This window comes from Rosa rugosa, chromosome 4 (assembly GCF_958449725.1).
Source record: "Rosa rugosa chromosome 4, drRosRugo1.1, whole genome shotgun sequence".
In the NCBI taxonomy this organism is placed as follows: domain Eukaryota; kingdom Viridiplantae; phylum Streptophyta; class Magnoliopsida; order Rosales; family Rosaceae; genus Rosa; species Rosa rugosa.
The window spans coordinates 47,576,189-47,589,168 of NC_084823.1; the positions used below are offsets into that span (position 1 = coordinate 47,576,189).

Genomic DNA, 12,980 nt, shown 5'->3' on the forward strand with positions numbered 1-12,980 from the left:
TTTTTCGAACGAAATTTTTCTCATCGTTTCTCTTGGTGACTGATGTCCATAATAACAATAGAAATCGGTTTTTTCACAAACTGATGTTAACACGGTTTTTAACATCAGGTGCAATCCTGACCGATTTAATAGTGGCGATGTCTAATGACATTATTCTAGTAGTGTGCCTCGTTTATAAAAACTATCTATCATTTATATCCATACTGATAGTCATGCTTTTGATTCTTGTAGTTGATACACACATCTCAAACCAACTTTCCAACACCTAAGTTCCTAGAAGTTAAAACTACTACTGGTAGTAAGATAAAACGCTAACCTTGGGATCTTCATATATGGATCGAGCATCCACCTCCTCCTTCTCTACCTGACTTGCAGAACCATCATTGGGATCTTCTTTCAGAATCAAAACACAAACAAATAAGATGTTAGATAATGTTGATAAATACACTTACTGGAAACGTACATCAAACCTCACAACTAAAATACAAAACCCCAGAATCAAAGAAGAGAGATCATGCAGAAACATATTAAAGCAAAAGGCGATTGGCATTATCAAAATCAAATCTTGAATCTTTGTACCTAGAAACAAGAAGATTGAATCAGATAACTCCAAATGAATCCTAAAATCGAAATCAGATAACTCCAAATGGAACTACAGATAAAACCCTAAAATCGATCGAAGACTGAACCATAAAATCAAAGTTTTGGATAATAAGCAACCTAAAATTTGTAGATAAAACCTTAAAATCGATTGAAGATTGAACCCAGTCGAAACCCTAAACTACAAAACGATTGAAACCCTAAATTGCTTACCAATATCCGAATTGAAAACAGCTCTTGCTGGAGAGCTCCATTAATCCGAATATGAAAGATGAAGTAGAGACTAAGAAGAAGAATCGAGAGGGTGAGAGGATGAAGGAAAGAGTGAGAATCGAGATATGAGAGAGCTCGGTGAGAAGGAGAGAGGCTGGTGTTTTGAGTCTTCCAGTTTTGCGGGTTCTAGGTCGAGCAGAGAGAGCTGAGTGAGGAGGACAGAGAGCGCGGGGTGGTGTTTGGGTATCTAGTCGTGGTCGAGCTGAGTGAGAAGGAGAGAATGACTTTGAGGTCTCTCTGTCCAAAACCAAAAGTCAAAATAACTTGGAAAATTTTAAAACAAGCTCCACACTTACACAACATTTAAATGTTGTCTGAATGTCACCATATTTTTTAGTCAATTAGGGCTAGGCTATTTGAGGGGGAAACAACTTTTGGATATCCCTCCAAATTTGAGATAGGAAATCACCACATTCTACAACTACACAAATGTGTGGTCTGAATGCTCACCATTTATCCAAATTTGAGATAGGAAATCACCACCTTCTACAACTACACAAATGTGTCGTCTGAATGTTCACCATTTTTCCAAATTAAACCAGTATGGTTTTAGTGTATATTCAGACAACAGAAAAAAAAATTATGACGTCTGAAAAACTCAGACGACATAAAACAAAACTTATGTCGTCTGAAGTGTGTCGTCTGAAGGCATTTTTGGCATAGTGCTATAATTACAAATCCATGCAGTTGATTCAATTGTTTCTTCCTTCAACTCGTGTTAATGAATATGCGTGTGTCTAATTTCTTTTTACTGTACTCAGGCGTGGGTTGATGTTGTGCCTGAGGCTGAGACCGATGGAGGATTCATTATGATCCACCCGGAGCCGTTGCCATATATATTTGTGGCTGATGCCTCTCAATCAACTGGTACCAGTACTGCTGCCTCGGACACCACTACTCCTGCAGTAGCTAAGGCTGCCTCATCAGAGACCATTGTTACCCGGGAAGTCGTCGCTGATGCGTCAGTCGCCACGGTTGACCCCTCAAAGCCAACAACCGAAGAGTGATACTGTACTAATTTTAGTGCTTTATTTGAAGTAGGACTACTCTCCAATAAAACCATGTGTGGTTGTGGTTGTGGTTGCAGTTAATAATAATCACGCATATGGCAATTTAAGCTTTGTTCAGATAATAAAATAGCTTAGGAAAACATGACCAATGGCACTAAAAATCGATGTTGATATTTCCACACTTTACTTTAACTTCAATATTCGGAGCAAAAAATATTTAAAATAAAAAATAAAAATAAAAAACCTATCTTCAATAATCTGCGGAAAAAAAAGAAAGAAAAAGGAGCCACTACATGGAGGGTTTTGGTGGTAATTGATATCGACACAAGGGACACAAGTGACTCGTTTCTAGCCAGTCGACAATGCAAGCTCCATGGTAAAGGTGTGAGCAAGGCAAGCGATGAATCAGTTGATCAACACCGCCTTCTGCAAGGCCCTCCATACAAATAACACAAGTCGATGAAATAGCTTCTAGTTCTAAACTATCAAGTCGCACTTTCTCCAAGCTCTCTAATGATGATTTAGTTGCAGGAATAAATTTGACCCAATTACGTACGCTATGGTCTACCTCGATAATGTTCACAAGAATAGGAAGCTTGGGAACGGCCACTTCTGTTAAGGGTAAAAATGTAATTACAAAAGCAAGATTTAGAAGTAGAGTTATAAAGGAACTTTAGCTGTCGTTTTTCATTGTATTAGAGAACTCAGTTTTGCAATACAGTCATGCTTCTCTTCTTCAATTTCTCTGAGATTCTGATTATTGTTGAATTCTATCATGGTATCAAGAGCTCAGGTCGATCTGTGACCTAGTTTTTGTCAAGAAAAATCATCAAGAATCAAGTTTCTCCTCACTTTTACTACAATTTGTTCAAGCTAGCAGACTGTTCGTTCAATTCCGGCTCAAGATTCAGATAAGTTCATCATCGATTTGGAAGACTTTTGTTAAAATTTAGCTATTGTTCATATTATCGAAGCTTTGGATTTCAGTTTTGAGTATATGATTACTGGAAGTTATAGTTGAAGATACAAGAATCTCAAAAATCTCTGCAACTTTTAGCATTTGATACTTCGAAACCCTAGAATTTTAGGGATTTTAGTTCAGCTGTTCTCTTCGTTATGAATCGAGGTTTATTCTAGAATTTGGTTGTTGATTAATGAAAATTGGTGAAAGGAAGAAGTGTATTTTGATGTATCGTCAAGAAAACTGATGAAGTGTTGATGTGATTGTTCTTGTCAAAAAAAAAAAAAAAAAAAATTCAAGTTTGGGTGCCTTTGCTGGTAGTTAAGGTAGATATAGATATTGAATGTGCAAAAGATTGTTACTTAAAGTTGCTGATCATTGAAGATGGTATTAAGTCTCTTGGGTTGCAGCAGAAGCAGACTGATATTCACTTTGGTCTCGGTACTGATTCTTTAAAGAATGCCTATCAATAGTGTTATATACACTTTGCATTATTAGGTTGTCACAAGGATTGTTGAGATACATAATTCTGCATTGATATTCCTTTGACATCATTGTTTACTCTGGTCTACAATCTACAATTTAGCCTGATCAGAATTATTTGGGAATGAGAAAGAAAGTTGAAAAAGAACTGAACTGTGAAGATTTGTGAGTCTCTTTCTGGTTCTTTTACACTTCTGTGTTACCTTGCATCATGGACAACAGTACTGTGTTACAAAATTGTCTACTGTCCAATTTCTACAATCTAATTACAGTTCAACTAGATGACACTAATTACGTTACTTGGAGATTTATGCTAGAGTCTATGTTGGTAGGATGTGATCTTATGGGATATATTGATGGAACTATTCCTTGTCCTCCACAATACAAAGTCATAGAAGAGGGTAGTCTTACCTCAGAGCTTACGCAAGAGTATAAGACTTGGAGGAAGAATGACTCTGCTTTAATGACATTAATAGCTGGTACTTTGTCTCCTAATGCTCTTTCTTTTATTGTTGGGAGCAAAACCTCAAAAGAAGTTTGGTTTTCGCTTTATGAGAGGTATGCTAAACTTTCAAAGTTCAAAGCTTTCGAGCTCCAGACCTCATTGCAGAAATTTCAGAAAGGTAAAGATAGTATTGACAAGTATATGGAACGTTTTAAAACTGTTCGGGACCAACTGTCTGTTGCTGGAGTTCTCATCCCTGATGAAGATATAGTGTTTCTGATCCTAAATGGATTGCCTGTTGACTTTGCAACCATAAAGACTATCATCAGAGCTCGAGAGACGCCAATTTCTCTAAGCGAGCTTCGCACATTATTGTTGGATGTTGAGTCTGATATTGTTCAAGAATCAAGATCATTTCCTCCTGCTCCCATGACTGCAGTTGTTGTCAATCCTGAGAACCATACAAGATCTGATGCAGGGCAGTGTTTCGAATATTCTCCTGGTACACATCTTGCTACTCAAGTTTCTCCAATTACTCAGTTTACTTGTGTACCTCAACAGACTGTCATGCCTAATAGTACCAACTATGTTACTGCATTTGTTTCTGGGCTACCCCTTATGTCAAGTAATGATCATATGGTGACATCCACTCCCAATGCATCTGTTGGTTCCATTTTTTATCCTCTTGGTTCACATGAATCTGTTGGCTCCATTGTTTATCCTCTTGGTTCAAATGTTGTTCCAACAAGTGAAGTTCTTTACAACGGTGGAATTTCTCAGCCAAAAACTGGTCTTATTCAGCAAAATGGTACACATCCTTCTCCTCAAGTTGCTCAGCAAGCTAGGTATTTTAACTCCATTGTTGGTGCTTACAAGTGTTTTGACCAAAGAAGAAGAGCTAGAGTTTGTTATCAGAATAATGGGTGGAATTATTACAGAAATCACAACAACTATGATTATACTCATGATAGGACTTCTAGCTTATATGAAAATTCATGTAGTTTGGGGAATAAGAACTTTGGAGGTCTCAATGGTTATGGTTTCTCAAATGGGATCAGTAATACTCCTGAAGCTTGTCAAATCTGTAATAACAAGTGTCACACTGCTCTAGTGTGCTCCCAGAGATCATCTCCTAGGAAAATTATTACCTCTGGATCTTATATGCAGTGTCAGATTTGCTTCAAGAGGGGTCATAGTGCAGCAGAGTGTTTTCATCGGCATCACTATGGTTTCCAATCACCATCTTCTGCACAATTTCAAGCTAAGGCTACTTCTGTCTCTTCTCAACCAAGTATGTGTCTATCTTGACCACATGACAATGGTTCTCAGTTACTGCCGCTCATTCCTCCTGGCTGAAGCAAACAATTTCACTCCTATCATAATCCCAACATTTTATTACTTCGTGCAATCTGATGCGTTCCCTCCCATCAGCTTGAGGGGGGGTGTTAAGGGTAAAAATGTAATTACAAAAGCAAGATTTAGAAGTAGAGTTATAAAGGAACTTTAGCTGTCGTTTTTCATTGTATTAGAGAACTCAGTTTTGCAATACAGTCATGCTTCTCTTCTTCAATTTCTCTGAGATTCTGATTATTGTTGAATTCTATCAACTTCAAGCACCTCAAGTATATCTACAATGATAGCCCGCTGATTATCTTCTGGGACACCCATGGCGGAAAGTCTCCTTCCAAGGAACTCCATATACTTATTCTTTTCAGATAGTAGACCGTCACGATAACCAGGGTGAGGGACTAGAGATGATGTTATAGGTCTGATTTGTAGAGGATTGCCTGTGTAGAAAACCCATTGGATTGGAACGTTGGTACCAAAATAGATGGGGAGAGTTCGACATGGTTCTCTTTGCGACACTAGTGTGCAAACATAAAACCTATCTGGAGGCATGGCACTGATCGATGTGAATTACAACTAATGGAGAATGGAGGAGACGTAGTAGAAAAATAAGATCATTAATAAAAATCCATACTAAAACTCTCGACTACTTGTACTCGTATCCTTATTCAAAGTAAAACTGGATACAAAAATCCGGAAACTGAATCTAATCCTTATTTCAGAAGAACAAGGCTAAGGTTTTGCTGCGAGGTAATCCGTGCTTTGGAGGACCTTTCCACCCCTCATAGTTGGAAGATGTCCCCAACACTAAACAGAGTTACTCACTTGACGGCACGTTTACTTACTTGGAATATGAGGGAATGATTACGGGGTAAAGACATTCCTGCGTTTACTAACACATAAAGGAATCGTAATGATTCCAGGTAAAAGAATTTCTGCGTTTACTAACACATGAATGAATCGGAATGGGTGTAGGTCTCACCTCCTTATCATGAATCGATTCCTGAATACTCAGGAATTTGATTACAAAGGGGGTAGATGAGTTTAGGAATCAATCCTCCGGAATCAATTCTTCTCTCATTCCACTTGTCTTCGATTCATGATTATTTTCCATTTCAAGTAAGTAAACGTGCCATTGTTCAACGGGATTAGATGGAGTTAGATCCCCATAGAAGCTAACCGTGTTGCGGATGTAGTGGCAAACCTTGCTCAGATGAGGTTGTGCTCTCAATAATGGGCTAATAGGCCTCCAACCTCTCTCCTTTCTATCTTGAGAAGTGATGGTCTACTTGGCCCTCCTTAATTATGCTCAGTTGGTAGCTAGCTCCGTTCTTTAGTTTTATTTCTTTCTCTGTTTTCAGTTTGTAGGGTTTGTTTTTCTTGCTGTTGCTCTTTCTTCCTTTCTGTGTTGTTCTCGCCCTTGTGGCTTTGTGCAATGAAATGATCTTTCAGACCAAAAAAAAAAAGGCAACCATGGGATTCATTAACAATTGGATTAGTCATAGCTTTTTACATAATGTACGTACATTTCGATTTTACTAATTTTTTGAGACGATCTTGTATAGGGACCTAGACATTTTACAAGGAATATCATATATATATATATATATTACAATGTACGTACGTATAAAATATCACTTACACCATTTCTACAGTTCATGATAATTTATAGATCGATATTGAATTCTTATACATCTACTTGGGACTAACCAATATTGTCTTTCTCCCCTCGTTGCCTATTTTAAAAAAAAAAAAAAAAAAATTCAGAGACCAAAAAAATAAAAATAATAAAAATGATAATAATAATAATAAAAAGAAAACCTTATCCTTGAATAAATTTATGATTGTATCTACTCCTGAACTTCAGAACTATGGGAATAATACTATATATATAGTTCATGTCCCTAGAAACCAGAAACCCAGCTTCTTAACCCATGAAACTTAGTTGGATGAAATTTATTTTGGATTAGCATATCAAGTTCTTAATTAATTTTGGATTAAGCACATCAAATTCTTAATTAATTAATATCAAGGAGGATGATGATCCATCGCATTTTTCATGCATATATGCCTGACTGAACAATGCACAGCTCCATAACCGTTGGCAATTAAACACACAAACAGGATGATATATTTATCCTCATGCATATACTTCGCTAGTACATATAATTACATAGAATCCAGATGCTTAAGACTGCCAACCGTTCGAGATATTCTACATATGCATACCCAACAAAGCTAGCAGTCATTTGTATAGCATGTACAAGAGTGAAAACGAAAACTTTATGCCATTTTCAACTTTTTCTCATCAAATTGTTCTATGTAAAGGTGATCGATCCGGTGAAAGAAACTTATAAAATCCAATTGTTTTGTTTACCAAGTGATCGAAGTATCTGTTATTCGCTCAGTTAATAACTTATGATAAATTAGATCTGCTTGATCTATATAGTTTCGTTCTCCATTCTTTTTTGTTCTGGCGATCCCTTGAATCCTTGATTAACCATGACTTCTATATTTTTTGTTGCTAGATTCTTCATTCAAGAATCTCGTTCTCCATTCAATTGTTTCTTCCTTCAAATCGTGTTAATGAATGTGCATGCGTCTAATTTCTTTGTACCGTACTCAGGCGTGGGTTGATGTTGTGCCTGAGGCTGAGACCGATGGAGGATTCATTATGATCCACCCGGAGCCATTGCCATATATATATTTGTGGCTGATGCCTCTCAATCAACCGTCTCAATCAACCGGTGCCAGTACTGCTGCCTCGGCCCTCGGACATGGAGCCTCATTACTAGATGTGTTGAGACATCCACGGAGAAAAGGCTTTGCTACAGTGGTACTCTGGTATCTTTACCATGCAACCATATCTAATCTTGAACTTCGGTGTTGAGCACAAAGCTGGGAAATGCTATTGTTATGTCCCTAGAAAACAGAAAATTAACAAACTTAATATTCTGAAACTTTGATGAAAATGTAGTATCGAAATAGCATATTAAGTTAACCGAAAATGACTACAGAAGTTCAATTTCGGACACTAGCTAGTTAATCAGTACTTAATACACTCTTTAGCAAATATGATCTCTTATTTCAGGTATGGCTATATGTTCAGCATATGTAACTCTCAACAGGATTAGAGCTAAATGGCTTAGGGCCAAATAGAAGAGAGAAATGAAACCGGTACTGGTGAGATTAATAGGCTTTTAGGACTCACTGTAGTCTGTAGATATGGAAGAGTCATATTCTTTATAAGAGATGGATGTTTTGCCACATATTCCTTCCACTCTTCTTGATCAATTTTTCCATCTCCTTTTAAAGCTGCCTTCATCATTGTCTATATGAAAACATGAAGCTAATTAGATTGGATAACGAGTAAAATACAATGTAAAACAAAGACCAGATCGAATGATCAAAACCTTGTCAGCGATTGATTCAATAACATCATAGGTAAGTGCCAGCTCTGATTCACGCAAAAGGGCTAGCACCATCTCCTTTACCTGCCACAGCAATATTATGGACAACATGCATAGAGGCAGAAAAATCATATATGTTTCGGGTTAGCATAAGATCAAGTACAAGAGTTGTTATGGCTAGGATCATAAGGGAATTCAATTGGTTTTTTTAATGTCTTTTTACATAATGTTAGTATGAATACTAATTAAGATTTTCATTCAGATCGGGCTGGAAGTCTATTTGTAGAGACCAATCTGGAAGACCGGAACGAAACACAAGGAGCTCTGGAACTGTGAACAATGCATCATAATAACAACTGCTCAGAAGCTAATTAAGAAGCAATCATGTAATTTGTCAAAGTTCTGTAATGTAGGTTAACATTGTAATTTATGGAGAGCTAAATCATAGATTGCAGGTAAGCTTTCACAACTAGTAAATAGTCGATATCCATATCCATATCCATAAGATGAAGATTCATATTAGAGGAAGTTCGTTTACTGGATATAATAAGTAACTGGAATAAGCATAGTACAACGATTTCTTAGGTCATACCTGGCACAGTTGCAGCTGAGCAACATAGCTTTCACAAACTTTTTGTAGCCTGTAAATCAAATTAAGGGGTGGTACAAGTCACTTCATTTATTTGATAGTATGTTTTCTTCATAAATTCAAGTTGCTAGTTAAAATGCCGAAATTATAACCTAACCTGCTTCCATATAGTTCTGGAGCTCCGTTTGTAAGACCAAGACCACGCTCATTGCAATTCAAAGCCACAGGACTACACTTCAATATAGAGGGGGAAAGCCCTGCAATTGCAAGCATCACATAGCTCCTGGAAAAAACTAGAGGTGTGATCATACATGTACAAGTGCAAATTTCAGTAGTAAACCAAGTACCAACATCCAAGCCAACAAGTGCAAAGGAAAGAGTAAAGACAAGAGGACCTCCTGGCAGCAAAAGAAACTGTTAGCTAGAAGTAACTGAAGCACTTAACAAACAGAAGAAATCCCCCTATGATTGGCCAAGGTAAGTAATCTCATGCTTTTGACAAAGTAAAACTACTACTTTATTCAGATCAATTTTACTTGATTACCACAAATCCACAGTACTAGAAAATAGAGAGAGTTGTAATAAAAGAACATATACCAACAATACATACATATATATAAAAAGTTAACTCTGTTTGCATCTACTCTTGAAAATCCAAATGCTTTGAAGAAACTAACTTAACCGCCAAGTACATGGTCAATGACACAACATCTACACGAGATGCTGATATTTTCATCTTTAGCTCCGGTTCAACAATCTGGGAATGAGCGTAGCAGTCAGCATACCAACCGCAGACATCATGAGCATAGGCCAATGCAGCCTCAATGGGGGCTTCGATGGCTCACCCCCTTCCACAATTGGGGATCGGCATAAGGGACACACATAATTCGTCTTGAGCCACTGGATAATGCAATCTCCATGATAAGTATGTGAGCAGGGCAAGCAAGCAATCATATGCTGGTGATCAGTCCCTTCTTCTGCAGCATCAAAGTGATCAAGGCCCTCCATACAAATAGTACATGGCATCTGTCTAACAGCATCTTCCAAATTATCAAGTCTCACTTTCTCCAAACCCTCAATGGATGATTCAGTTGCAGGAATAAGCTTGGGGACATCTGAATACATGGCTTCCATTTCAAGCCTTTGATACATACCTTGACGATCATCAACATATCGTCCATTGCACCATAAGGGGCAGGTCACATCCCCTATGCCAAGATTACTTGCACTGTCTAAGAGGCAGACAGTCACCTCCCCAACCCATACAAGAATAGGCATACCAGGGATGGCCACTTCAGCAAGATTAAATACACTTTCAATAATTGTGTCCTGCTCATGTAATGGGACACCAATGCTCGAAAGATTCTCGACTATGATCTTGGTGTAATAACGCCTTTTGGATGATTTTCTGACAGCAGAAAGAAGAACTGTAATTACTCTTTTAGCTTCAAACTTTGGAGCATCAAAAACTGTGGCGTCTGGAGCCTCAATCCAGCTGTGTCCAAATACCTTGCAGAATCTGAAACTGATTCTTGTGTCTGCACCCCTTGGGATTTTGATTCCAGGTCCTGTTCTTGGATCTCTTGGGTGAGTTTGTCTCACTCTGCTCGAAAAATAACGCCTCTCGGTGGACATAATTAAATAACTGATATTAAATGTATAATGAAGAGTATCAGTAATTTAAAGAGGTCGTTAGGATCAATGTGCTTATGTAGGTAGTTAAATCAACTAAATTTTACTGAGAAATTCCTTTAAATCAATAAAGAAAAAGGCAGCACAGACAAACACAAAACTTGTCGACAAGGTTCAGGAAACTCTCTCTCAAAATCACAAGCATACGTACTGGGTAGAATAAATTGGTAGATTAGAAGAAATTTTTGAAAACCTAGCTAACCAATGGCCTCTCTCCCTCCCTCCCTCTCTCTCTCTCTCTCTCTCTCTCTCTCTCTCTCTCTCTCTCTCTCTCTCCCCCTCTCCCTCTCTGAAAAGAAACCCTAGTCAATAAGGAAAGAATCTGCTTTCCTAAAACTTGAAGAAAATCTCCCCCTCTCCCTCTCTGAAAACCCTAGTCAATAAGGAAAGAATCTGCTTTCCTAAAACTTGAAACAAAAGACCAAACAGCGAAAGATTAAGCAGCTTATTTTTGTCGCAGATTAGAGGTTGATGTTTAGCAAGTGCAGGATTGAGGAAAAAGATTCCTGCTAGAAGGGAAAAGAGAGGTGAATTTCATGACTAAATAGATTACTCTTATTAAAAATTGTAAACATCAATTCTGTCCCCCTAATATATACTCCCTTCATCCTCACATGACAGCCCACAATCCTAAACATCCAGAACCACCCTATCCCGAGGACTAGGAGCCTAGGAGGAGGAAAAGGATCACCAACACATATATCATCTATTCTTCATAATAGCATAACTGATAACTCGTCAACAATCTATCCACTGTGAAAACCTTAAACAAGAAAGAAATTATGCAACGCTAATTCAACAAACCTAATAGGCAAATCAAGCGGAGACATCAATAAAGAAATTAAGCAAATCATTAGACATGTTTGACTATGGAGGCAATGGGGGTAGGAGTGAAATCCACTACCTAATGACGAAGTGGTGTTAGCTCAGTGGTTAGAGCACCCACTACCTAATGACGAAGTCATGGGTTCGAATCACAATGAGAGTAGGAGTGAAATCCTTTGATTTTCTTTTAAAAAAGGAAGAAAAAAAAAACATATGGAGGCAATTGTTTTCTTCGTGATAATACACAGAGAAGAGAGACCCGGGGGGTGCGGGCGGGGGGTTGTTTCCAGGGAGCGGAGAAAAAGGAAATTTTTTTTTTTTGGTACATTGGGGAGAAAAGGAAATTGTTTCTGCCCAGTTACATCGGAGCAGTCATTGTAGCAACTGGGTCGAGGCGAGTTAGGGCTCTTGCCTCAAGTCCCCTTTTGGATCAGGCCCAAAACCATATTTCAGTCTTTCGCAGCAAGACTTTCATATAATTCACCCAAGAGTGATTAAATACAAAATTGAGTGAAATTATATATATATATATAGTCCGGCTACACTAAGGACATCCTTACCTAGCCTTAGGTACTGATTTCCGGTTTTCACCCACTTTCCGATCACATTTTCACATCTTAACCGTTCAGTTTTTAGGTCCTAATGTATAGATCACCTCTGCAAAATTTCAGCCAATTTGGTGATCTTTAAGGTATCAAAAACTGCAATTTACCATTATAAATACGAACGGTTCCGGTTCGACAGATTCGGTCCGTTCGTGTAAATTGCAGTTTTGGACCCCTTAACGATCACCAATTTGGCTGAAATTTTGCAGAGGTGATCTATACATTAGGACCTAAAAACTGAATGGTTAAGATGTGAAAATGTGATCGGAAAGTGGGTGAAAACACCAAATCCGTACCTAAACCTTAGGTAAGGACATCCTTACCTGAGAAAAATCATATATATATATATATATATATATATATATATATATATATATATATATATATATATATATATAATTTTGATACATCATACGTGGCGAGCCCATACCTCAAGAGGGTGATTTGGGGCATAATTGAGTGAAAATGTATTTTGATGATATACGTGTGATACACAATGTTCTAAAACTCGACCGCCCAGGCCGTCTAGGCGTTGGGCTGTGCCTCTCCGCCTCGACTAATGAAGAATCAGTGACTCTAGGTGTTTGGATTTTAGGCGGGCACCCAGGCGGATTAGGAGGTAGGGGCTGTGCTTGGGAGTTTTTTTTTTTTTTTTTTTTGTATATTTGTATGCCAAAAAAATTTGAATATTCTAGATGCAATTTTATTACTCTTAAAGTCTTTATATATTTTTAATTATA

The 12,980-nt window shown here is 37.8% G+C and overlaps 2 protein-coding genes across 2 annotated transcripts; both read right to left on the reverse strand.

The window, feature by feature from the left end:
• Positions 1 to 7,393: 7,393 nt before the first annotated feature.
• LOC133743940 (calcineurin B-like protein 7) lies at positions 7,394 to 9,471 on the reverse strand. The gene is made up of 5 exons (XM_062172027.1): positions 9,276 to 9,471; positions 9,122 to 9,170; positions 8,533 to 8,613; positions 8,337 to 8,450; positions 7,394 to 8,040 (listed from the first exon to the last, which is right to left on the reverse strand). The coding sequence occupies exons 1-5, from the start codon at positions 9,425 to 9,427 to the stop codon at positions 7,987 to 7,989; spliced, it is 450 nt and encodes a 149-aa protein (XP_062028011.1). The 5' UTR covers positions 9,428 to 9,471; the 3' UTR covers positions 7,394 to 7,986.
• A 140-nt stretch (positions 9,472 to 9,611) lies between these two features.
• On the reverse strand, positions 9,612 to 11,897 carry LOC133743937 (uncharacterized). The gene is made up of 2 exons (XM_062172021.1): positions 11,847 to 11,897; positions 9,612 to 10,763 (listed from the first exon to the last, which is right to left on the reverse strand). The coding sequence occupies exon 2, from the start codon at positions 10,751 to 10,753 to the stop codon at positions 9,857 to 9,859; it is 897 nt and encodes a 298-aa protein (XP_062028005.1). The 5' UTR covers positions 10,754 to 10,763; positions 11,847 to 11,897; the 3' UTR covers positions 9,612 to 9,856.
• Positions 11,898 to 12,980: the final 1,083 nt, after the last annotated feature.